This window comes from Denticeps clupeoides, chromosome 1, assembly GCF_900700375.1.
Source record: "Denticeps clupeoides chromosome 1, fDenClu1.1, whole genome shotgun sequence".
Taxonomy (NCBI): Eukaryota; Metazoa; Chordata; class Actinopteri; order Clupeiformes; family Denticipitidae; genus Denticeps; species Denticeps clupeoides.
In genome coordinates this window covers 32,358,382-32,381,488 of record NC_041707.1, presented here as the reverse complement: position 1 = coordinate 32,381,488, position 23,107 = coordinate 32,358,382, and the positions used below count along the sequence as shown (strand labels likewise).

General features: G+C 42.2%; 2 protein-coding genes across 8 annotated transcripts; one reads left to right on the top strand and one right to left on the bottom strand.

Moving 5' to 3' along the window:
* The first annotated feature begins 763 nt into the window (after window positions 1-763).
* On the top strand, window positions 764-6,708 carry LOC114789658 (serine protease HTRA2, mitochondrial-like). Its single transcript, XM_028978885.1, has 8 exons — window positions 764-1,363; window positions 2,680-2,884; window positions 3,010-3,204; window positions 3,295-3,327; window positions 3,748-3,856; window positions 4,588-4,654; window positions 4,751-4,849; window positions 6,001-6,708. Exons 1-8 carry the CDS (start codon window positions 963-965, stop codon window positions 6,164-6,166), a joined length of 1,275 nt encoding a protein of 424 aa, XP_028834718.1. The 5' UTR covers window positions 764-962; the 3' UTR covers window positions 6,167-6,708.
* Window positions 6,709-7,651: 943 nt separating this feature from the next.
* Window positions 7,652-22,970, bottom strand: loxl3b (lysyl oxidase-like 3b). 7 transcript variants are annotated; one of them, XM_028981416.1, is made up of 15 exons: window positions 22,777-22,970; window positions 20,715-21,038; window positions 20,288-20,454; window positions 19,733-19,950; window positions 16,219-16,429; window positions 15,951-16,131; window positions 14,576-14,730; window positions 12,372-12,542; window positions 11,944-12,099; window positions 11,580-11,739; window positions 11,125-11,368; window positions 9,002-9,117; window positions 8,777-8,913; window positions 8,441-8,552; window positions 7,652-8,127 (listed from the first exon to the last, which is right to left on the bottom strand). In XM_028981416.1, the coding sequence occupies exons 2-15, from the start codon at window positions 21,028-21,030 to the stop codon at window positions 8,048-8,050; spliced, it is 2,424 nt and encodes an 807-aa protein (XP_028837249.1). In that variant the 5' UTR covers window positions 21,031-21,038; window positions 22,777-22,970; the 3' UTR covers window positions 7,652-8,047. The 7 variants fall into 7 exon arrangements, 6 of the variants coding, with proteins under 6 accessions (XP_028837249.1, XP_028837207.1, XP_028837214.1 ...); XM_028981374.1 differs by lacking the exon at window positions 11,944-12,099; XM_028981381.1 differs by lacking the exon at window positions 12,372-12,542.
* Window positions 22,971-23,107: the final 137 nt, after the last annotated feature.

Below are 23,107 nucleotides of genomic sequence, written 5' to 3'. Positions count from 1 at the left end.
TTGTTATGTAGGTACAGAAGATACACACATTAAAACATTCATTTTGGATTTGCTGGAGGATTTCATATAGCCTTTAGCTTGGTCAAACTGGTCTTGTTGGATACTTGCCCGGAGTGGGAACACTGTGACTGGATATAGATACAAAGACCTCTACTGTGTAAATGCAGTTTGTGTCAGAGCTTTGTCTGGGAACTTGCACCATGCACTGAGCTGCCTGGATGTCTTTAAAAAACAGGAAATCAGGTTTATAATCCTGCTGGAGCTACTTAGTGTGTCCTGTATCTGCATTATGTCAGGGTAGCTGGACAAGCATGTACTTATTCATATGGATAAGAAGTCAACTAACATCAGGAAGATGCACAAGGGCTGCTTATAGTAGAACAGTCTCTTCCTCTTCCATTTACATTTATGGCATTTAGTCAACGTCCTTATCCAGAGGGTCTTTCAACCAGGAGTTACAGGGACAGTCCCCCTGGAGACACTCAGGGTTAAGTGCCTTTCTCAGGGAACATGAGGGTAATAAGTGCAGTTTGAACCTGTGAGTTCGCAGCCTTCTGGTTCTAAGACTAGGCTACTACCATAAAAGTAGCATAGCATTATATTAATGATCATCTTATTAAAAGAGAGAAAATATGCAGGCGTTTGTGTAATTTAAAGCATATGTAGCCGTTCAGTCAGAGATGAACTAATGAGTATAAATAGGGGCAACTTTTTAAAAAAAAGTGGCGGACTTTTATTTTGATACGTCAGTGATCGCGACAGAAAAAAGCGGAAGCGGGTCGTTCTTCACCGGAGAACAGACAAGTCTGGATGAGTTCGGTCCTACCGGTTCTGTAAATGTTGGACAGCGAGTAGAATCGTCACATTCTGCCCGAACGTTTACATTTTTGAAGTAAATGGGGCCTTTCTGACTGTACGTCTTTATGTGGTCTTTCTTTATGTTTTAAAACAACTGATGCAACATGGCAACAGGACGTGTAATGCATAAGAAGCAGCCCCTGCTACGGACAGTCGCGAGTCTGGTCCACAGCGAGCGGGGACTGTCACGCGTCTCGGGGAGTTCACCGGGGCCACAGCGGAGAGGAAGAACGGAGGACGGAGGTTCGGGGGGCGGCGGGTCGGGGCGCAGCGGGCTGCTCGGCTCCGTGGCCGTGGGCCTGGGCCTGACGGCGGGAGCCGCGCTGCTGTGCTCCCGGGGGGCTGACGACGTCCCGGAAAGCGGCCGCCGGCTCCCCCTCCCGCTGCCCGCGGCGCTCTGCGCGTCCCCGTTCAAGCCCGACAGCCCGCGGTACAGGTACAACTTCATCGCCGACGTGGTGGAGAAATCCTCCCCCGCCGTGGTCTACATCGAAATCGTCGGCAGGTGAGGCTCCTCTCTCCGGAATATTGTCATATAATAATAAAGTGATGTGATGCACAGCACACGGTGCACACAGTGAAATTTGTCCTCTGCATTTAACCCATCACCCTGAGCGAGCAGTGGGCAGCCATGACAGGCGCCCGGGGAACTGTGTGTGGGGACGGTGCTTTGCTCAGTGCCACTTCAGTGGCACCTTGGCAGATCAGAATTCGAAGCGGCAACCTTCTGATTATGGGGCCGCTTCCTTAACTGCTAGGCCACCACTGCCCCTTATAGCAGCAGGGTTGAATGATGAACGGATAGCAACTGAATTGAGAATTAAATTCCACAACTTGACTTCTAAAGAACTTTGTTTATGATCGTTTTCAATTTTACTAATAAATGTTACTAATTTAACGTACAAAGCCAATCATAGTGTTCATACATGTAGTGGTGCACAGTTGTTCTTTGTTCAAATCATGATTTCCCCTTATAGGTATTCCCCATGACGTCAAATTTCACTTTGTGATTATTTAACATTAATACAAGTTTGTCTAGATTGTCTATGGTCCTGCAGTGGCTAGAAATGCAGATATGTGTTAAGAGGGCTTTGGCCATTCTGCTTCACTGTTCAGATCTGGAATTTGTCCCCTAATGTCGTCATAAGTGGAAAGGTTTACCTCCCCTTTCTCATGCTTTGTCCACCAAGAGAATTTCCTGTCCATACCCTAAAAATGTTACTCCACCGACAATTGCTGTCTGATTGAATGTAAAAGTTCTGTCACGCGAGAGTCTGAGGGACAAGTGGAAAAAGTTTTTTTTTTTTTTTTTTTTTTGGGGGGGGACTTCCTGTGGTTGATGATTGGTTAAATGCAGAGGACAAATTTCACTGTGTGCATTGTGTGCTGTGCTGCTGTGTATCACATGTGACAATCACTTCACTTTAAATGGCTTGCTCTGGGGAAATCTCATTGTGGGAGTGGCTCAAAGTGGCTGTAATTCTTCACCAAGGCTGAATTTGGGAAAAAGGCTTCAGATACAGTATCAGGGGACCACTAAGACTGATATAAAAGCAAAAGCAAAAAAATAGCCAGCATGCTAGAGGACCTTTAACCACCCTGTGTTAAAACTCGACAAGGAAGCCCCCAAATTAGAATTCCCCCCCCCCCCCCCCCCCCCCCCCCCCCCCCGCAGAGCATATTTTGGAGAAATCAGACTCAGTGACTGCAGTGTAGAACTGGATCCGCACCTCCTCCGGAGGACTGTACTTCCTCAGCACAGTGATTGAACGCTCCCAACATGGCTTTCTTTTTATTCATCAGTGTGACCATTGTGTTTAGACACCCATTCTCAGGGAGAGAGGTAGCCGTCTCTAACGGGTCCGGCTTCATCGTCGGCAGTGACGGCCTGATAGTGACCAACGCACACGTGGTGGCCAATAAGCGCGGTGTTCGTGTCAAACTGAGCAACGGCGACACCTACAATGCCAGCGTGCAAAATGTGGATCCCGTTGCTGATATCGCCACAATCAAAATCACTGCCAAGGTAGGATGTTTTTTTTTTAATTTTATTTATCTGTAGTGACCATTCATCCATAACAAAAAAATTACGCTTGTAGCAGATTTTTGAGCTTTGTGTCTTTAGCGGATTTTAATTTGAACTGCACCCAGAATCCTTTACCTACGCTGCGCCTGGGCCAGTCATCAGATGTGCGGCAAGGCGAGTTTGTGGTTGCCATGGGGAGCCCCTTTGCTTTGCGAAACACAATCACCTCAGGCATCGTTAGCTCCGCCCAGAGAGGAAGTAAAGAGCTGGGCCTGTCTAATTCCAATATGGATTACATCCAGACAGATGCAGCCATTGATGTGAGTCTGAAACACACACACACACATATATTGTGTAACTATGGTTCGACTTAAATACTTGCTCTTACTCTTTGCTTGTTTTTTTTTCAGTTTGGAAACTCCGGGGGTCCCCTCATTAACCTGGTGAGTTTTAAAAAAAATAACCAAATAACCACATTCATACTTGACAACCTTTAATGAAAGTGGCAAAATGAACCTGGCCGATTTACATTTGTTAGAATGTAATTTACAAATGTACACTTTCCAATTGTGAAATAATATTGATGAATCAGTCATATTTAAATTATTTAGTAAAATTGTGTAGTAATGGTTATCACAGCCACCTGGTAACCTCTACCTGGTAACCTCTACCACAAATCACAATGAAACACAGACACACTTTGTAACGCAGACTCGTTAAACAAGGCTGTTGAATGGGATCCATTATAGGCTGTGACAAATTGAAATAAAGGGACATTATTCTCCGTTTGGTTGTTGCATATGCATATCATCATGTGGCTGTTATGATTAACCTTTCATTCATTCTCTCATGTGGCCCTGTAGGATGGGGAGGTCATCGGCATCAACACCATGAAGGTCACTGCAGGAATTTCCTTTGCCATCCCTTCAGACCATGTGCGGAATTTCCTTGTACAATCAGCAAACAAACAGTGTGAGTAACACACTCACACAAAGGATGTTATCTGTTTAGAGCTGACTGACTGATCGGTGGTAACCAGGACAGGGATGTGAGTCGGAAGGTTACCTGCAGCATCTATGGTCTGATCTCATTTGTAGCAGTAAAAATACAGGGAAATGGTGTACAAAAGTACAAGTCTGTGTATTTATACCACTACACTTGAATGCTGTACATGCTTAAAGGGGGAAAATACACTGAATCAAAAGATATAAGTCTGTAAAATTTTCAAGCCTCAAAGTTTTGGAATATGAAATAAACATATATAAAGTTATCGAAAAGTCATTGAAATCTGAGTGACAGATAAAAACAGGGTCTATTGTATGTTTTCTTTCTTTAAGTAGTGAACCACATCACATCTTACAGCGTTTGTTGCTTCCGTATTCCAGAACTTTTTCAGCCGCTTGTCTCCTTATAAAAGTCATGTATATTACAGCTGATGATCTCTGCCCTACACCAATGGGGTCCATTTTACTCTGGCTTGCGCGGACTTGGAGGAAGATGCACTGTTGTTTAAATTAAATTACATAATTTGGGGTTGTCATAAATTCAGTTTAGTTTTTTTTTTCTAATTCACATTTTCACAGATATGTCAGAGAACATACTGTCAGTAAAATTTGCCAGAGTAATTAAAGTCATGGTAGGGTCATCTATAATATCTTATACTTGATCCTACTGATAGTTGATTACTGTTTCTGTCTTTGCAGCCTGGCTTGGAGAGTCTGCAGGAAAGCGGCGTTACATCGGCGTCATGATGCTCACTCTAACACCCAGGTAGTGCCTGTTGGTGTGAGGTCATAGGTATTCGTGTTGCTTGACTTGTGTGCGGGCTAGTAGTTTGTCTAAGTGTGTTTTGTTGTTGTTTTCCAGTATCATTGCTGAACTGAAGCTGCGTGACTCCTCCTTCCCTGATGAAGTCACACATGGAATCCTCATCCACCGTGTCATTGCTGGGTCACCAGCCAGTCGGTGAGGACTGTTAAATAACTGTTTCATCCTAAAACAGGAACAGTTCCATCCTCCGTTTGGATCAGATCTATGTTGTTCATGCTGAAATTTCACTCAAGCCACATCTTTAAACATCCACTTCTCACAAGTCATCAAGACAAATGTGATTTCCTGCATATTCACCAGGAAGATCATACTCATTTATATAATTGGGGCTTATAATTAATTGTGATTCATTTGTTCTAAATCTGATTTATTTATTTGTATAGTGATTACTATTATTTATTATAATTATTTGTTAGTTTATTGAATTTCACTTCAAGGAAACACATGTAGTGCAACATTAATGTACATACAGCACCCCGTATTGACAGAAAAACACATAATTTACGTTGTTGCAGATTTATTAGCAAAGAAAAACTGAAATATCACATGGTCCCAAGTGTTCAGACCCTTTGCTGTGACACTCATATATTTAACTCAGGTGCTGTCCATTTCTTCTGATTCTATCCTTGAGATGGTTCTACACCTTCATTTGAGTCCATCTGTGTTTTGATTATGCTGATTGGACTTGAATAGGAAAGCCACACCCCTGTCTATATAAGACCTTACAGCTCACAATGCATGTCAGAGAAAATGAGAATCATGAGGTCAAAACTGCCTGAAGAGCTCAGAGACAGAATTGTGGCAAGGCACAGCTCTGGGGTGCTGCAATATAATAAAGAGTGAAAATTTAAGGGCTTCTGAATTATTTCCGTACTCAGTGTATAATATAATTTTATGATTAATTTTCCAGTGATTTAATTAGTGGTTTAGAGGCTGGGTATATTAACATACACTTTCATTCAAAAGTTTAGGGTTGTTTAGAACTATCCTTTTTTTGGAGTGGGAAACAATTTGGTGCAAACTCCAGTTCAGACATTGTTCATATTGTAAATGACTCAGGTAGCTGGAAATCTCTGTTAATGGTGGAATATTTGCATACAGGTAGAGAGGACTATTTATTATTATTTCTACTTTTTGTACACTTTTTCTATTGAAACCAATGGGTGTTTTTTCCTTCATTTTTAAATGACCATAGTATTTTGAATAGTAGGGAATAGAATAGTAGAGTTGTCTGTCTGACCTTTCCTGACTGAGCTGATCATATGAAATGCATTACATCATTTCAGGTCAGGAATGAAGGCAGGAGATGTTGTTGTGGAAATCAATGGCAAGAAGGTGAACACATCAGAAGAGATCTACCAGGCAGTGAGGAGCAGCGATTCCATCAAAATGGTGGTGAAGAGAGGTCAAGACCTCCTCCTGCTTCACATGACCCCGGAATACACAGAATGATTGTGTTGAACAATGATGATGACAACTTGACAATTTGCAAAAAGAATGGGAGAAAGAATGGTGTTATTTATGGTGAAAGTGATAAAAGTGTTTAAACAAACTCAATGGCTAAAGAGAGAGTTAGGTTTTTTTCCTACTGCTTCTTTGACTCAGTATTGAATTTGTTGCACAAGACTGTGCTGGACAAGAACAGTTTTGATGTTGAATAAGTTGTAAAGGTAACCACAGATACAGTGATCAGAGAGGTGCAGACAAATGCCCCGCTGTTAGTGTGTGTGCTTAAGCTACTGGCACCATTGAGTGTGAGCCAAAAGCCTTAATATGACTACTGTAGGAGACCAACCACTCTGTATCAAAATGTTGATAATGTATTTATCAAAAAGATAGCATTAATGGCCTCTTTTTTGGTTTGTTTTATACAGATTTAAACTGTATAATCTTCTTTTTTTTCTTGTTATTTGTACAATATTCCACTGGTATATTCATATTTACCATCTATATGGTAGATTGAATTATATCAATAAAAAGCTGTGAATGGAAAATGCAGTCAGATTCATTTACATTACATTATTTAGCTGAGAATTGGTAGTAAGTAGGGTCTAAACCTGTGTCTTGTGGCAGTGGTGGCCTAGCGGTTATCAGAAGGCTTTGAATCCCGATCCGCCAAGGTGCCATTGAGGAAAGTACTGTCCCCACACACTGCTCTTTGGGCGCCTGTCATGGCTGCCCACTGCTCACCAAAGGTGATAGGTAAATAGCATTTCCTACATTACAGTCTAGTAAGAAGAGTGTATTAAATGGATTTAGGTAGATAATGGGGTCCTATGTTTTTGGTCAAATTGAATGAATTCAAGCTTGGATGTATGAATAATTGTGTTATTATGGCAAACAATATTTGAGCAGTGATCTCCCCAAGATCCATTTACTTACCTAGACACCACCCTAACAGCCATTAATTTTTCAGCTCAATGACCTGGCATTTTATACAGTCATTCATAATTGTCAGTTGTTTCTGTGGTGTATGGAAGTATAATTACAAGCTTTTATAAGTTTCAAAGGCTTTTAATGACAATCAAGTTTATGTAAAGAGTCTATATTTGCTGTGTCAGTCCTTTAATGCCAACCCATTCCTTCATAATCAGTGCTTTGTTTTTGTTAGAATTTGTGGGTTTCTGTTTTTCCACCCACCTCTTAAGGATTGACCAAGTTCTAAATTGGATTATGGTCCAGGGAGTTTCCTGGACATGGAACCACTTAGTTATTACTTTGGCCTTATGGCACGTCACTCCGTCATGTTGGAAAAGGCATTGTTCTTCACCAAATGTTCTTGGATGGTTGGGAGAAGTTGCTGTCGGAGGATGTTTTGGTACCATTCTTTATTCATGGCTGTGTTCTTAGGCAAAATTGTGAGTGAGCCCCCACTCCCTTGGATGAGAAGCCCCACACATGAATGGTCTAAAAAAAATCTCTACAGTTACTTTGTGGTGTCTTTAACCTTTTATTTCCGGTTAAAAAATGCAAGTAAATAAAATTGTATGAACATTTCTGAAGAGGTGATTTTGCAGGTCAAGACCATACACCACAACTTTTAATAGCTGTATTTACCAAATGGCTTAAAAACATTCACATGACTATCACAAACACATACAGATGCAAAATTGAGTTTTCAAATAATGCTGTTCAAATACTGGTCCTCTACAAAACACTGAAACAAATAATTCAAGTAAGAAAACTCAAACAGATACACAGAGCTCAAGAATCAGACCATCATACTTGGAACAATTGGATTATTCAAGTATATTCTGAAAAAAACCACTAGAGTTGTGTCTGTGTGTTAGCCAGTACATTTATCTTTTTTTTTTTCGTGTGTTGCTTATTGGTTTATTTTCTTGTTATTTGGTTGTTGAGCTGCCCTGGATATTTCTCGAACTTTCTCTCTGCTTCCTCACTAAATGCATCACCTGCAGTGAAACAGAAGAAAGAGCCTTCAGGTATTCACACAACATATGCTGAAGAAGTGAAGGATTGCAGACTTGCCCCTCACTAAGACATCAAACTATGGGTACAATATTTCACTCAGAATTTCAAGAGGAGATCTGACAGTTTTTCATGGAAATTTTTAAATGTCCAATTTGCTTCTAGTTGTTGCACAGTGGGTTCATAATTTAAGTGGGTTCGTAAGTTAATATAATTAATATTACATGTTTCTTATCTACACTACATTTAGAACTTTGCTGATACCAGCAATGTCAATTTATGTCATGTGTGTCTCACCAATATGACAGTTGTGCAGCCAGATCCTGTGGCCATCATATTTGCAGTTACACTTCATAGCATTGTTTGTGAAGTCGCTCTCTGCCACCTCAAAATTAGGATTTATTACAACCTGCAATACAGGGGGGTGTGAAATTATTCAGAAACTGGTTTACCAGGATGTTGTCTAAAAATTCCAGTCTAACAACTCTGTTGCCTGTTTTAAAATGTTACATATATCTGAGGGCAGGCAGTCGAATGTGGCTAAACATCAAAATTGACCTGAAACTAGATATGTTTACTTACGTTAGCAGGGAATGACCCCATCATTACAGACTAGAGAATAAACTGGTTTACCTGGAAGATATAGTTTCCTGGTTTGACGTCAGTGATGTCAACCCACTGGCAGTCAATGTCGTGGCGATAAAGATCCCAGCATCCCACTGTAATGCCCTGATCTCCAAAGTTGGCACATTCATATCGCTTAGCAACACCTGGAGGAGAGATGAGGGTAGAGTGGTTTGGGAATGAACAAGTGCACCAGTGTGTAAGCTTGTGTGTACATCTATAGAAATATCCTACCGTCCTGACACTCGCTGTCCTCCAGGCAAAAACTGGCTTTGTGCCCTTCAGCCACCTTACTGCCATTCAGAGACAGCAGGTCATAATGTGTAAAGATGTCCATGCTGTGGTAATGTCTGCAGTCACACACAAGGCATAATTTCATTTTGTTGTGAATATAACATCCTCGCATCAGTGTTCATGTAAACCATTTTGTTGGGATTACCAAAAATCAACAACCTATAACAAACCCCATGCACATGGTTGTCACTAGTAAGAACTAGAGCTACAGTACAGGCCAAAAGTTTGGACACCTTCACATTCAATGTGTTTAGGGGTCTAGGGGTCTAAGAAATGCAACAAGGGTGTGGAGAGGAGGACGTCCACTGTTAGACACAACCAAATGAAGCATAACAAACAGTGCTTTTATTTACAGTGAGCGAACAGGTACAATTCAACAGCGGACTCAGCACATCTAACCAACATTAAAACAGCCTAAAGGAAGGGATGCACAAAAGTTAACAAAAAGGGCACATAAAGCTAACAGGCTAACAACAAAGGGTCTATCAGTAGGGCAGGGGCAGTGGTGGCCTAGCGGTTAAGGAATCAGTAATCAGAAGGTTGCCGGTTCGATTCCATATCCGCCAAGCACCGTCCCCGGGAGCCTGTCATGGCTGCCCACTGCTCACTCAGGGTGATGGGATAAATTTCACTGTGCTGTGCTTCACTTTTTTTTTTTTTTTTAAATCACACAAAGCAACAAGAAACACAAATGAGATCTCCCAAAAGAATAAGGGCCTAGCAGACCCTGGGGACCTCCTGAACACCATCCAAAGTCTCTTTATATAGGTGGAGGTGCCCAATAGGCATATGGTAGGTGGAGCTGGTAGGCTTCAACTCCTCCCACAAAGTCAACCTAAAAGAGACAGGACACCAAAACACAGCCAGCCACACAGAACACGTGGAAGCATACGTCCAGGGACGTAACAATGACCGTTTACGTTGGTATATTCTCACTGAAGGCAATATACCTATGAATGAACACATGTGAAGTTATGTACTTAACAAAAAAAAGGTAAAATAACTGAAAACATGTTTTATATTCTAGTTTCTTCAAAATAGCCACCCTTTGACCTGATTACTGCTTTGCACACTCTTGGCATTCTCTCGATGAGCTTCAAGATGTTGTCACCTGAAATGGTTTTCCAACAGTCTTGAAGGAGTTCCCAGAGGTGTTTAGCACTTGTTGGCCTCTTTGCCTTCACTCTGCGGTCCAGCTCACCCCAAACCATCTCGGTTGGGTTCAGGTCCGGTGACTGTGGAGGCCAGGTCTCCACTTTTTGTTAAGTACATAACTCCACATTCATGTTCATTCATAGTTTTGATGCCTTCAGTGAGAATGTACCAAGATAAATGGTCATGAAAATAAAGAAAACACATTGAATGAGAAGGTGTGTTGAAACTTTTGGCCTCAAATGGTCAAGGGTTTTACAGGAGAACACAGTAAATGTTATTACTGGTCAAAATGCCTACAAGATGAGAAATTTGTTCATATTATCCACCTGAGTACAGAATAGAGCACTATGCTAATGTACTTTACACGATTGTCAACATGCTGCAAAAATTAATACCATAGACCTCCTCAGTCTGCATCCAGATCAAAGTATTCATCATCTGCACTACTCGGCATATAAACTCGCAAAAATATTGCCAAATACCCGCTTAGAGTGCCCAAGATGTCACGAAGGGCCAGATACTTTTGTCTTTGTATAGTTTTTACTGTAATATCATCTTTAACCAATAAGATGATTGAACATACACCATATATCTCTGTTTTTTAAAACTAAATAAAAGAAATACAACTCAAATCCAGTCATGTGATTGACACTATTCTGACAGTCATTTGTTTTTGCATTTGTATTTCTGTAATTTTGTTACCCATCCATTTCCAATACAGCTTACCATCAATATAGACATTCATTTTTATCACAATCCTGTACTGAGGTGCTTTTATTGTCTAGTTCTGTTTTCCAGGTTGTTGAACTGAACCTACACTGCCACAGGGTCTGTAATCTTTAGTCTATTGTGGCACAATACTTTGTCCCAATGAGGCCCCCATAGCCATCAAGTGTTGCCATAGTTACCCATGGCAGGCATGCCACACCCAGGAATGGCGTCCTGCCTTGGGCTTGAAGTCGGCGCGGCCGATGTTGCGTATCTCTGAGGAGAAGCGCAGCAGGCGCCGATGGCCGTACGGCCAGTTGGCTTTGGCCGCGGACTTGGACAGGCAGTCCTCCTCGGCCGCACAGTACAGCATGTGCAGCGGCCGGTCCTCGATGTACACCGTCTGCTGCACCAGGGGCGCATTCAGCACCAGGTCGGAGGCAGCTGTGATGCACGGAAAGAGGGCGGGTCTTACATCAAGCATGTCAAGAATGAACGTTTGTTGCATATCCGTATAACTGATTACATGCAGATATAGACAAAACGTTCAAACATAGAAATAAAGTCAGGCCAGAGAACTGTTTTCAATAAAAAAATTCAATAAAAATCCCAAATGACAGTTAAGAGACATTAAAATTAAAAATGCCCATCTTACTCTCAGAACAGATGACACCAGCGGCGAACCGCGTGGCTGTTTTCTGGCAGCTGAAGACCTTGTGTCTCTGACACTGAGAGAGGGCCAGTTCATCTCCCACACACTTCACACCACTCCACGCCATGTCCGTCACGTTGCTGCCATCCCAGTACCACGTTTCCTTATCACACACACACACAGAAAACAATACACACATACAAACAAACAAACACCCTGTGTGCAATATGTAGGGGACATGCATCCAAGAGAAAATGAGGCTATAAATGCAACTAGAAGTGAGAGTCCAGAAGGAACTTTATGTGTGCATGCAAGAGTTTAATTTTTTTCCATGCATGTTTGTGTGTGTGTGTGTGTGTGTACTCACATTGATTGCATGCATGGAGTAGCCGAGCCCTAGCTGTCTGCACACCACCATGGCCTCTCGTGTGCTCCACCCCTTACTGCACACTGTTCCCCACTGAGAACCCACCCGAACCTCCACCCGTCCCTCATATAGAGAACGACCACCCTGCAACCGCACCTGCATGCACATACACACACCTACAACAAGTCAATCAGGCAGACACACACACGCACCACATATCATCCAGTAGGGTAGTAATGAACATGGCAAATAAATTATTCAAAATTCCCATTTTGCATCCTTTTAAGTGTGTTCCTTTAACTGTATTTACCTTATGTGTGTTAGTATTAGTGGCATGCTTCTCAGGTGAGTGTGTTAATCAAAAATGTGCAAATGTGCGTTGTCTGTGCACGTGTGTGTATATTTGTCACTATGTGTATGCATCTTACTTGTAGCCCATGATTGGCATATCCCAGCCCCAGCTGTCTGCAGACCACCATGGCCTCTCTGGTGCTCCAGCCCTCCCCACACAGCAGCCCCCAGCGCTGGGTCCTATTAACATCCAAGCTAAGTACCTCCACACGCCCCTCGTACTGTGAGCGTCCCCCTGTGATGCGAACCTGTGCAGGGCAGAGGGTCAGGAGGTCTGACCCAACATCTATGAGACCAATGCAGGTCCATAGGAGTTAAGCAAAGCATGCTGGGAATATTCTGGGGTCAGTTGAGGATAGGCAGTTCAAATTCATATGTGAAATGAACACATCCACAAAGCCTAGAACTAACAACCCTATTTGGCCTTATTGTGGATATGTCATTTATGTAGTTTTCCCTCTGTAAGAGTTTGAAGACATAATAATATTTATTTATCTCTGGTTAGTTCTGGGGTGAATAGCTGGCCTGTTTCTTCAGCAGTCATGATATGGATAATGAAAGTGAAAGTGAAGTGATTGCCACTGTGTCCTGTGCATTTAACCATCACCCTTAGTGAGCAGTGGACAGCCAGGGGAGCAGTGTGGTGGCACGGTGCTTTGCTCAGTGGCACCTAAGTGGCAGCTTGGCGGATCGGGATTCGAACCGGCAACCTTCTGATCATGGCGCCGCTTCCTTAACCGCTGGGCCACCACTGCACCATGATAAAAATAATATCACCAAAAAAATTATTAATCATTTAAAAATGTTGATCCTAGTTGACAATTGTCAAATGGAATCCTAAATTTGTTATTCAGCATTACAGTATGGTTGTAATGCCTGACATCACAAGAAGTAATGATGATTTTTGACGTTAATGTGATTATATCATAACATGAGTTTAAACTTTATGGCTCTGCGCTCAGAATATTTCTCTCAGTGGAGCCCATTTAACATGCAAAATTGTGTACAAATGATAAATATTTCATTTTGGCACACAGACCTGAACATCACACACCATGTGCTGTGCTGCTGTGCATCCCAAGTGACAATCACTTCACTTTATAACACAAGGGTTAAGAATCCAAATTTCTTTTTTGGGGTTGCTGAGGTTAGTTCTAGGAGTGAGTTTAGGTTTTAGAGGTAGATATACAATTATTATACACATGCTACTACTCTGAAATAATCATGTAAGTTGTTAATTATTTCTGAGCATCTATCCACTGACCTAGTCAAAATGAGTAAATTAGAATTATGCTGCTGTAGAATTATGCTAAATGCTGTTATGATTATTCATCAAAAGCAAATATGATAATAATCATGAATGTGAGACAAACAATTTGAAATATTGCCTTTAAATAACTGGAAGTAAAAAACATTTAGACATTTACACCAGTACTACACTGGTGCTCAGTGTAGTACTGACACACATCAGTTAAATTAGATTTTACTCAGCTGCTCAAGAAACCTTCCAGTTATTAAAACAGGTTTAGGAAGAAACAATTAGACACACTTGTCATTTACTGTTCAAACAAAGCACCACACATGTTACAAGTATCATACAATTCCTTCTGTTTAAATGGGTGTTTACAAGTTGGTCATTTTAGCGTTGCACACATTCCAGTCTAAATGAGTTCTGAGCCACGTCCAAATTCAAAATCCATACGAAAATGTCAACTCCAGTGTCGGCAGACGCAGACACAACAAACTGTAACCACATATGTTACACTAGCATCCTATTAAAAATATGCTCTCTAAAGGAGAGGCGTGTGTGAACATGAGCGAAGAGACGACAACAGCAAAAAAAATTACACACACACGAAACACTATATCGCCAAAAGTATTGGGATGCCTGCCTTTACACACATCCGGCGTTGGACCACCCTTTGCTGCTAAGGAAGAAGGCTTTCCACAAAGTTTAGAATTGCGTTTATGGTAAATAGTGTTTGTGAGGTCAGGTAGTGATGTTGGAGGAGAAGAACTGGCTTGGACTCCACTCTGCTTCATACCAGAGGAGTTTTACTGGGTTGAGGTCAGGGCTCTGTGCAGGCCACTACATTTCCTCAATGCCGAACTTGCTCATCCATGTTTTTATGGACTATGCTTTGTTCACTGGTGCACAGTCAAGCTGCAACATGTTTTAAAGACCTGTGACCACGGAAGTGATTGAATTCAACAGTTTGGAGGGATGTCCCAATACTTTTGGCATTATGTCTATATGATCATGTATTAGAAAGAGTCTGACCATTTTATGAAAGCCCATGTAGGGTGTGTTGCAGCGAACAGACGCGTCCTCTGTGTGCTGGCAGTCCTCAGACGTGATGTTCTTGAAGCGGCAGTTCCAAATGGAACGCTCCTGACCGCTACACTGCACCTCATTCATGTGGATTGGCCCAACACCTGCCAAAAAACACACACATGCCCACCAAAGTTATTTCATTTACAGACACACAGCAGCTATCCTCAGCCTGCAGGGGCATTTAGACCAGCAGACTAGTAGTTGGGACATCAGTATATTAGAAAACAAACCTAAATAATCACGTCCATTGAACAGATTTTTAGCAAAATCCTATTTTTACATAACAGAATAAAAACAAATTGTCCAACTGACATAAATTCTAAAAGTTATCAGTCTATAATAATTTCTCACTGAACATATACAGAAGCGGCAAAAATATTAACATATTGCTGATACAGTGCATCCAGAAAGGGTTCACAGTAATTGATTAAATGCATTTTTTCCACAGAATACTGCACACAACACCCCATAATGACAATGTGAAAAAAGTTTACTTGAGGTTTTGGCATATGAAGCAGTGATGACACACAAAATACAGATCCCATAATGCAGTGCTTAAGTTGCCTTGACGAATGTGATCTTTAAACTGCAGCTGAATCTATACAGGAGCAGTTTCTACGTCAACAGCAATGGTTTGTGAAGCAGCTCAAACTCACACATGTTTCGTGTGTATCAGCAAAGTGTGCACTGCATTATGGGATCTGTAGTTTGTGTTATCATGCATCATATCACCAGGCCATTATAATATATCTATATAAAGTGATCTCACGGGATGTGGATGAGTTTGACACGTGTTCTAGAAGGTTCTCTTCTGTCCAGAGAACCTCAGGAGCTCTGACATATTGACCATCAGGTTCTTGGTCACCTCCCTGACTAAAGGCCCTTCTCCCCTGATAACTCAAGATTAGGTGGCCGGCCAGCTCTAGGAAGAGTCCTGGTTTCTTCCATTTCTGGATGGAGGCCATTGTGCTCATTCTGCTTCAAAGCAGCAGAAATATTTCTGTAACTTTCCCCAGATTTGTGCCTTGAGACAATCCTGTCCGCAAGGTCTATATACAATTCGTTTGACGTCATGCTTGATTTGTGCTCTGATATGAATGGTCAACTGTGGGACCTTATATAGCCTTTCCAAATCAAGCTGCAGAAACATCTTCATGATGATCAGGGGAAACAGGAGGCACGTGAGCTCAATTCTGATTGGGATTTTTTTTATAAATTTGCCAAAACTTCAAGAAAAAAACTATCCATAATCCAGATGAATATAACCAGTACTGGTGTGTGTATTGCTGTGTACATGGTGTGTGTGTGTGTGTGTGCTCACCCTGTCCCATGCGAGCTCCAGTGAGGGCCTCTTTGGCAGAACCGAAGCCCAGCTCTCTACACACTACACTCGCTGCCTGCAGGTTCCAGCGGTCGTCACACACCGTCCCCCACTCACTTCCCCGCAGCACCTCCACCCGGCCCTCACCCTGATGCGTTCCACCCTTGAGACGCACAGAAGTCTGCACACATAGGAATGATCACATACACAAAAATCACGAATCATGACAAATCATTTATTATTGACATAATAACAATAACCAACACACCGTGGTTTTAAGCTTTTTCTTCAGGGCAAGGCTGTGTGTGTAGAGTGGTCCCGGTATGCAGCTGACTACAGCAGGAAGTACACCGCCTGGGCAGGATGCCGTGGCATTGCCCTTGTTGAATTCCAGTGGACACGCTGCCAGGTGCATCTCAGTTCCTAAACACGCCACAGAGTGAACCAGGAAGTGGTTCTTCTGCCGTTCTGTGTACAACCTGCAAACAGTGCCAGACACAACCCCACGTGATCTCCCTACAGCTCTATAGACAGAGGAGGTAGATTATTAAAATTGGAGTGATGAGGTTTAACAATGGATCAGCATTTGGACTACATGTCACACTGATTTTTTTTTTATAAGAAATGCATCTTCTGCTCAAGTGTACCCTGATGGTGAGTGGATTTGAACCCTTGACCTTCCAGTCACAAGAATGGTTCCTTTGCCATTAGGCCACTGACTAGCCAAATTTGTTATTCAGCATTACACTCTGTAAATTATTAAACTACATAAAAGATGTTTTATTAAATGCATTGACCAATCAATCTGGGTCAGAACCCTATACACACCTATTTCAATTCTGTACCAAAGGAAAAACGTGAGACACAACTAAACTTGGCATGACTGCTGAAGGCAAGTTTACTTTTTTTTTTTACCAATTTGAGATTAGTGTTCTAAATATTAAAAATAGAATTCAACTCAAAATAAACTCAAACTGCTATCAGCTCTAAATTCTACTCACTGCAAAATTACAACAGATTAGGGGAGGGATGTTAACATTTTTAAATATAAAAATTTAAATATTTAAGTGTGGGCTTTATCCTAACATGATCAGACTACTGTTGATAACTGTCAAAATCCAATAGCAGCAACACTTTTGGAACTAATTGTTTAAAGAATTTCTCAACTGTGTTCTGTGACATAGCTACTGTCTTCATCAGCATCGTATCACATTATTTTCAGCATCATTGTGTGTGTATACAGACAATAATAAGTAAAGCTAATATTAACCCGGTAACAGACTTCTGGTCTTTCATGAAGTAAGTTGAAGTAGAGTCTCCCACAGATTCACACAGATGAGCTTCATCTAGTTTTCTCATACTGTCTGTAAAACCAAACACCCCAAAAAAGTGTGAAATGGAAAAAAATAATATTTTTCCAAAAATTACCTTTTGTTTGAGGCAGCATCGCTTTGTGTAAGGTTAACTTTAGGATTAGCATTAGCTTTGGATTTGAGTTTGTCCCTGCAATGTAAATACCGATTAGAGGCACATTGGAGTCACAGTCAGTGATTAAAACCATAGGAGTGGATAAAACCACTGTCCAGCAGGAGATTGAGTTTAGTAAACAGACAATGACAGTAATTTATTCCAAGGTGGGACAGATAATGGGCATTCTTGATCATTTTTCATGCATGCATGCATGCATAGTGAATTGTGCAAGGGCAATGCCTGTTATATTTTTCTGAATATATCTTTGCCTGGACCTACACATACTGTAAACAGATATTTTATGCAACAGTGATAATTATTATCCATTATTCGGCCAACACCATCACAAGGTTTTTCGTGTGGAAATTTGAATTACTGTGTGATTGCTTCAAGAACTTCACTGACAGGTCAAGCAGCATCTATATTAGTTTCTATGCTAAAGATTTTACAGCGGTGATAAATGCACATTTTCTATTTTTGCTGCAACATCATCACTGTTCAACAAAACTGATGATTTGTTGAATATCCGCTGACAACCCATTCAGGCAAACACTGTTTACCTTTCACATGAATGGGTGCAAGTTTCAGGTCATGAACACTTTCACACACACTCACTCACTCACAGAGACACTAGGCTGCGTTTTGCGGTTGTGAGCAATGGTTTTGTTAAAAATCAGTACAAGAATATCATCACACTACCAGTCTGGGCGTCACCACTACAGAAACCAGACTTTCACATAGACGTGCAAATGCACAGACACACACATGCACACGCAGAGCCTCTAGAGGGAGAACATGACTCAGTTTTCCCTCTCAGATGGTACCTGCCAGTTGTTACGGTAACCTTGCTTTTCAAATCTGCGGCTCTCTTTTTCAGACGTCTGGAAGCCAACAGCAGAGATTATAAACTCCCACATGCAAGTATACATTCATATACACAAATACACACACACTTACTGGCGCACACTCAGCTATGTGCAGTCACATATGGTCAGAGAGGGTTTTGCAGCCCTGGCTTTCATTTTTGCAGACCAAAAGCAAACAGTAGTGAAAGCAAACGTCTCAGCGGAAATATCAAATACCAAGCACACACACACACACACACACACACACACACACACACACACACACACAGAGACAAACAGACAAACTACTGATTCATTGGCATGTTACTCAGGTTTTGGGAATCCTAAAAGTGAGACATTCCTCTCATTCCACTCATTTTAACTCTAAGACTTTGGGAAAATACCCCACCCCCACACGCCTCCTCAACCCCTTCAATCCTATTCGCTCCCTGCTTTTTCCAGGGGAGTTCTCATTTTCCTCAATTAAAAAAACATTAAAACATTTTCCTCCTCTGATTGCAGGGGATCACCACATGAATTTGCCCAAAAGTCTGTTCTGTGTCTTTATGTTGTTCATTTGAGGTTTGGTAGGGTGATGTTAGTGAAGGAAAGTCAAGGAATATATTTATATGAATGTGAACACCAAACAAGGGTTAATTAAAAACAGTTGTAAGTTTGTACGTGTGTTCCTCCACTGAATCATCATTAAACAGTATTCTGGAATGCTGCAAACTCCCCATTCTCACACAGATTAGAGAAAACACACCACTTCCTGTCAAAGTAGTGCAAATGAGAGGTAGAGGTGAAGAAAGAAAAACAGTCAAAGATTCCCCTCCATTGTGGCTCTTGGTCAGAATCTTGGTTTTCTAAAAAAAAGACAATACTGACCTTGGAGCACATTTATGGAATGTCTAACATGTATACATTCATATACACAAATACCCACACACTTACTGGCACACACTCAGCCATGTGCAGTCACATATGGTCAGAGAGGGTGCGTTACAGAGAGGGTGCGTTACATTTACATTTACAGCATTTATCAGACGGCCTTATCCAGAGCGACTTACAATCAGTAGTTACAGGGACAGTCCCCCCCTGGAGCAATTTTAGGGTTAAGTGTCTTGCTCAGGGACACAGTGGTAGTAAGTGGGATTTGAACCTGGGTCTTCTGGCTCATAGGCGAGTGTGTTACCCACTAGGCTACTAACACTACTTACAGAGAGGGTGCGTTACAGAGAGGGGGGCGTTACAGAGAGGGGGGCGTGGCAGAGAGGGGGCATTGAAGAGAGGGGGCGTCGCAGAGAGGGCGCGTCGCAGAGTGGGCGCGTCGCAGAGTGGGTGCGTCGCAGAGAGGGGGCGTCACAGAGAGGGGGCGTCACAGAGAGGGGGCGTTGCTGAATCCTCAAATTGCAAATATTTACACAACTCCAACCTCACATTCATATAATAGTCAGAAAGACTCACTTGTAGAAGCTTTTGTTGACCTTCCTTTCGTGGGGAAATCCCATCATCCCACAGATGACACGAGAATTTTTGGGGGTCCAGCTGTTGTCACAAACCTGTGCCCAACCGCCCTTAAACCGCACCTCAACCACACCCTCAGTCACTGGAAGACGACGCTTCACCATGGAAACTACTGGCTGTAACCGCACCTCTTCGATCCTGTACTCATCAACCTGAACCTGAGAGAGAGTTCAGAGGTCAGAATTTCAATAAAGCTAGTACAGCTTTAGGGACACTAAAAAAATTAGTATAAAGACATAAATTTGACAAGATTGAAATCGTAAATTAGCAATAAAGTCACACAATTACAAGAAAAAATTTGAATTACACTATGAGAACAAAGTTGTACAAGAAAAAGTAATACAATTTTGAGATTTTAATAAACAGAACTTGGTTCGTTCTCCATGCAAAGATACATTTTACTGTTTGATGGTGTTTATGTAAATTACAATTTTTAAATAGTGTGTGACACATATTCCAAACCTGCTTTCATTATCACTGTGTGTGTTTGTGTACCTCTATAACATTGTCAGTGTCTGTGTATCCTGGCAGCCTCTCATCCTTGCATATGACCCCTGCGTCTTCATCGTGAGTGCAGTCACTGTTTCCCCAGCCGCGTGACTTACACAACGCTATACTCATCTCACTGCCACTGCACTGTACATTGTCGAGCCAGATCTTACCTGCGCACACACACACACACACACATACATAGTGTACATATCATTTGTCTGTTTTGTCTTCCTGTGTTCCTATATCTTAGACCTCACACAACTACAACGAATAGTGTCCCCATAGTCACTTTTAATTTATTCACTTGCTGCAGTTACATTCTCAAGCTGGTGTAACTAAGGTTCAATTAATTATGGCACATTGCATATTCCTGCCTATGTCAAATTAATTAATAGTAAATATGATATTTCTTTTATGTGTGTGTTTGTACCTGCACCCTTGCCATACTTGGCACTATGTGCCCAGCCAGTTGCAGAGACAAACCCCAACTGTCTGCAGAGCACATGAGCGTTGGCCAATGAGAAGTCGTCATCACAGATGGTGCCCCATTCGTCCTTGTAGAATACCTCAATACGCCCCTCATTGTGTTTCCGAGGGTAACCAGTCAGACGGAACTTCAGGCGCCCCGTCTTCAGTGCTGGAGAGGGGGATGTTTGGGTAGGGGGTGTGGTCTGGGTTAAATATGATGGAAGCCACCCCCACATGAGCAGAAGTGTTGTGTAACTCCACCAGTTCGAAAGCTCCATTAGTGGACCTACATGAAGGGAAGATAGATGGTAACTTTGTTGAAGAGAAGTAGAAATTTTATTTGAAATTATTTAAATGTGCATAAGGTTTCATGTATGAAGTGAAACAAGTCAAATAAAGAATAAAACTTAAGAAGTAAAACAGTAAAAGTTGGCAGAGCTTAGGCTTCAGACAGATGTTGGATCATTTATGATTGTCCTCAGTCAAACCACAATACTCTGGCTAACGTACACCCACATGCAGAATTATTGTTCCAAAAGAGCAAAATTATTATTGCAGTAGACTCTTAAAGCAAACATTCATTCTGTGAAACGATTTTCCCGGACTTGGCCACACACATTTGGATTCGACCAATCAGGTCAGGGAGCTGAGGAGTTTTGTTAACGCATACCTTCCCATTGTGTGTGCAGAGCTAGTAGAGACCTCACTACCCCCACCAGCATCTCACCAACACGTCACTGTCACTACCGTGCTGACAACGCTTCCGCGCCTAAATATCATCTGGTCAGCAGGCATCCGTGGGTGAAGACCTTTACAGTGGCTACATTAAGTGGGTGACTACCTCGGTGTCCGTAATAAAGTAGCTGGTATATTCACTCAAACCGTTGGTCTGCAGTATGCCATATATCCGAAGGCCTCTAAATCAGGGGTGCTTTTCACCAACTCTGACAATACTTATTGACAATAAGTTCCTCCTTCAAGGTCACTAATAAAAAAAACTATAGCCTAACAATAGTCCTATATCATTCAATTACACAAGAGGCCATATTATTCCTAATATTATTTATTATAAAGGTCAAAAACACAGAAAGTGAAGGTACAGCATGAAGAGTGTCTCACACAGAGCCCTTAAGGCCTGGAGACATCAGGAACCCCATCCTCCGGTGGTCTCCTGCATTCCTGGGAGCCCCAGTCCTTAAGGACGCAAGAGTCTCGGCCATGGAAGGTTTAAGGAGACTAAATGGATGGGCACTGGCATCCTCCTTAAAATGACTCCAGACTGGGGCGCTAATGTGAAGCAGAGGTGTGGGAGCCCGTGTCGACCTGAGAGGAAACCTGGAGGCGCACTCCTGCAGGAGAGCCAAGGAATGCAGGTTATTGCATCTTATGCCAAAAAAAAAGGGAAATAGATCTTTGGTTTGTTCGTTTGGAAACCATCCTGGTCACTGGTTCAGACTAAAAATCCACAAGGGTGCCATGTGCTGATCAGTCAGTAACCTATTACCATGAGCCATGGCGTCACCATTGTTCATCTCAGGAAAAGAATGCGGTTTTGCAGCCAGATGTTGCTTAAGGAAGACACAGGCTCTGTGGTGCCTCCATGAGACCTTTATTCCAGGTCCATGAGACCTGCCCAAGGCGAGGTCACGTGTTACATGGGTCAAGTCGCACGTGACGGGTCAACATATGCTGGTGCAATAAACACACTTCATGGGGTCCGGCATACAGCGGGTCCAGTTCAAAAAGTGCCAGAGGTCAATAAATGTCGCCCGTATATAATAAACAAGCTCATTAACACACACTCACATACGAACACGTCTTTTACACACAGAACACACACACACACCAGTTCAAAACAAATCTCTCAAGTCAATACCAGACTTTTTCATGGGTTAATAAGCACTGGTGACTCTACAGAACTTTTGGTGTGTTCGCAAGTCATTCTGAAGTAAAACGAAACATTTAAAGTGGATGCAAACCCATTTCACAGGCGTTTTCGCTGCGTTACTAGCTGAAGGTCTCACCAGATGTGCGTCCGCTCGGTCCCTCGGCCGGAAGGTTGAGCCTCGGTCCGGGGTAAAAAAAAAAAAATTTTAATCCGGCTAAACCGCGCCGACGTCCGGCTTTACGACGGGGCGGATAATGGCCTGTTAGCGCCGGAGCCCTTTCGTCCTTAAATTGCCAGCTGTACGGCAGCAGGGAAAGTGGGAGGGAGGAAGAGATGGATAGAGGGAGGGAGGGAGAGATGGATGGAGGGAGGGAGGGAGGAAGGTGGAGTTGACTTATGGACGACTCTACGGGGGATTTTTTCCCCCTGGAGAAGACTGGTTCTTTCATGAGTCTGAAGGACCTTTT

Bases quoted from the DNA above. Each gene is read 5' to 3' on its own strand.
- loxl3b (XM_028981416.1), bottom strand. From the start codon at position 21,030: ATGGAGCTTTCGAACTGGTGGAGTTACACAACACTTCTGCTCATGTGG. The intron at 9,118-11,124 runs GTAACTATGGCA...GTGTGACTGCAG, and splicing joins GTGTGGCATGCCTGCCATGG to ACATTACCACAGCATGGACA. The intron at 8,553-8,776 runs GTAAACCAGTTT...CCTGTATTGCAG, and splicing joins CAGGAAACTATATCTTCCAG to GTTGTAATAAATCCTAATTT.
- LOC114789658 (XM_028978885.1), top strand. From the start codon at position 963: ATGGCAACAGGACGTGTAATGCATAAGAAGCAGCCCCTGCTACGGACA. The intron at 4,655-4,750 runs GTAGTGCCTGTT...GTTGTTTTCCAG, and splicing joins ATGCTCACTCTAACACCCAG to TATCATTGCTGAACTGAAGC. The intron at 4,850-6,000 runs GTGAGGACTGTT...ACATCATTTCAG, and splicing joins GCTGGGTCACCAGCCAGTCG to GTCAGGAATGAAGGCAGGAG.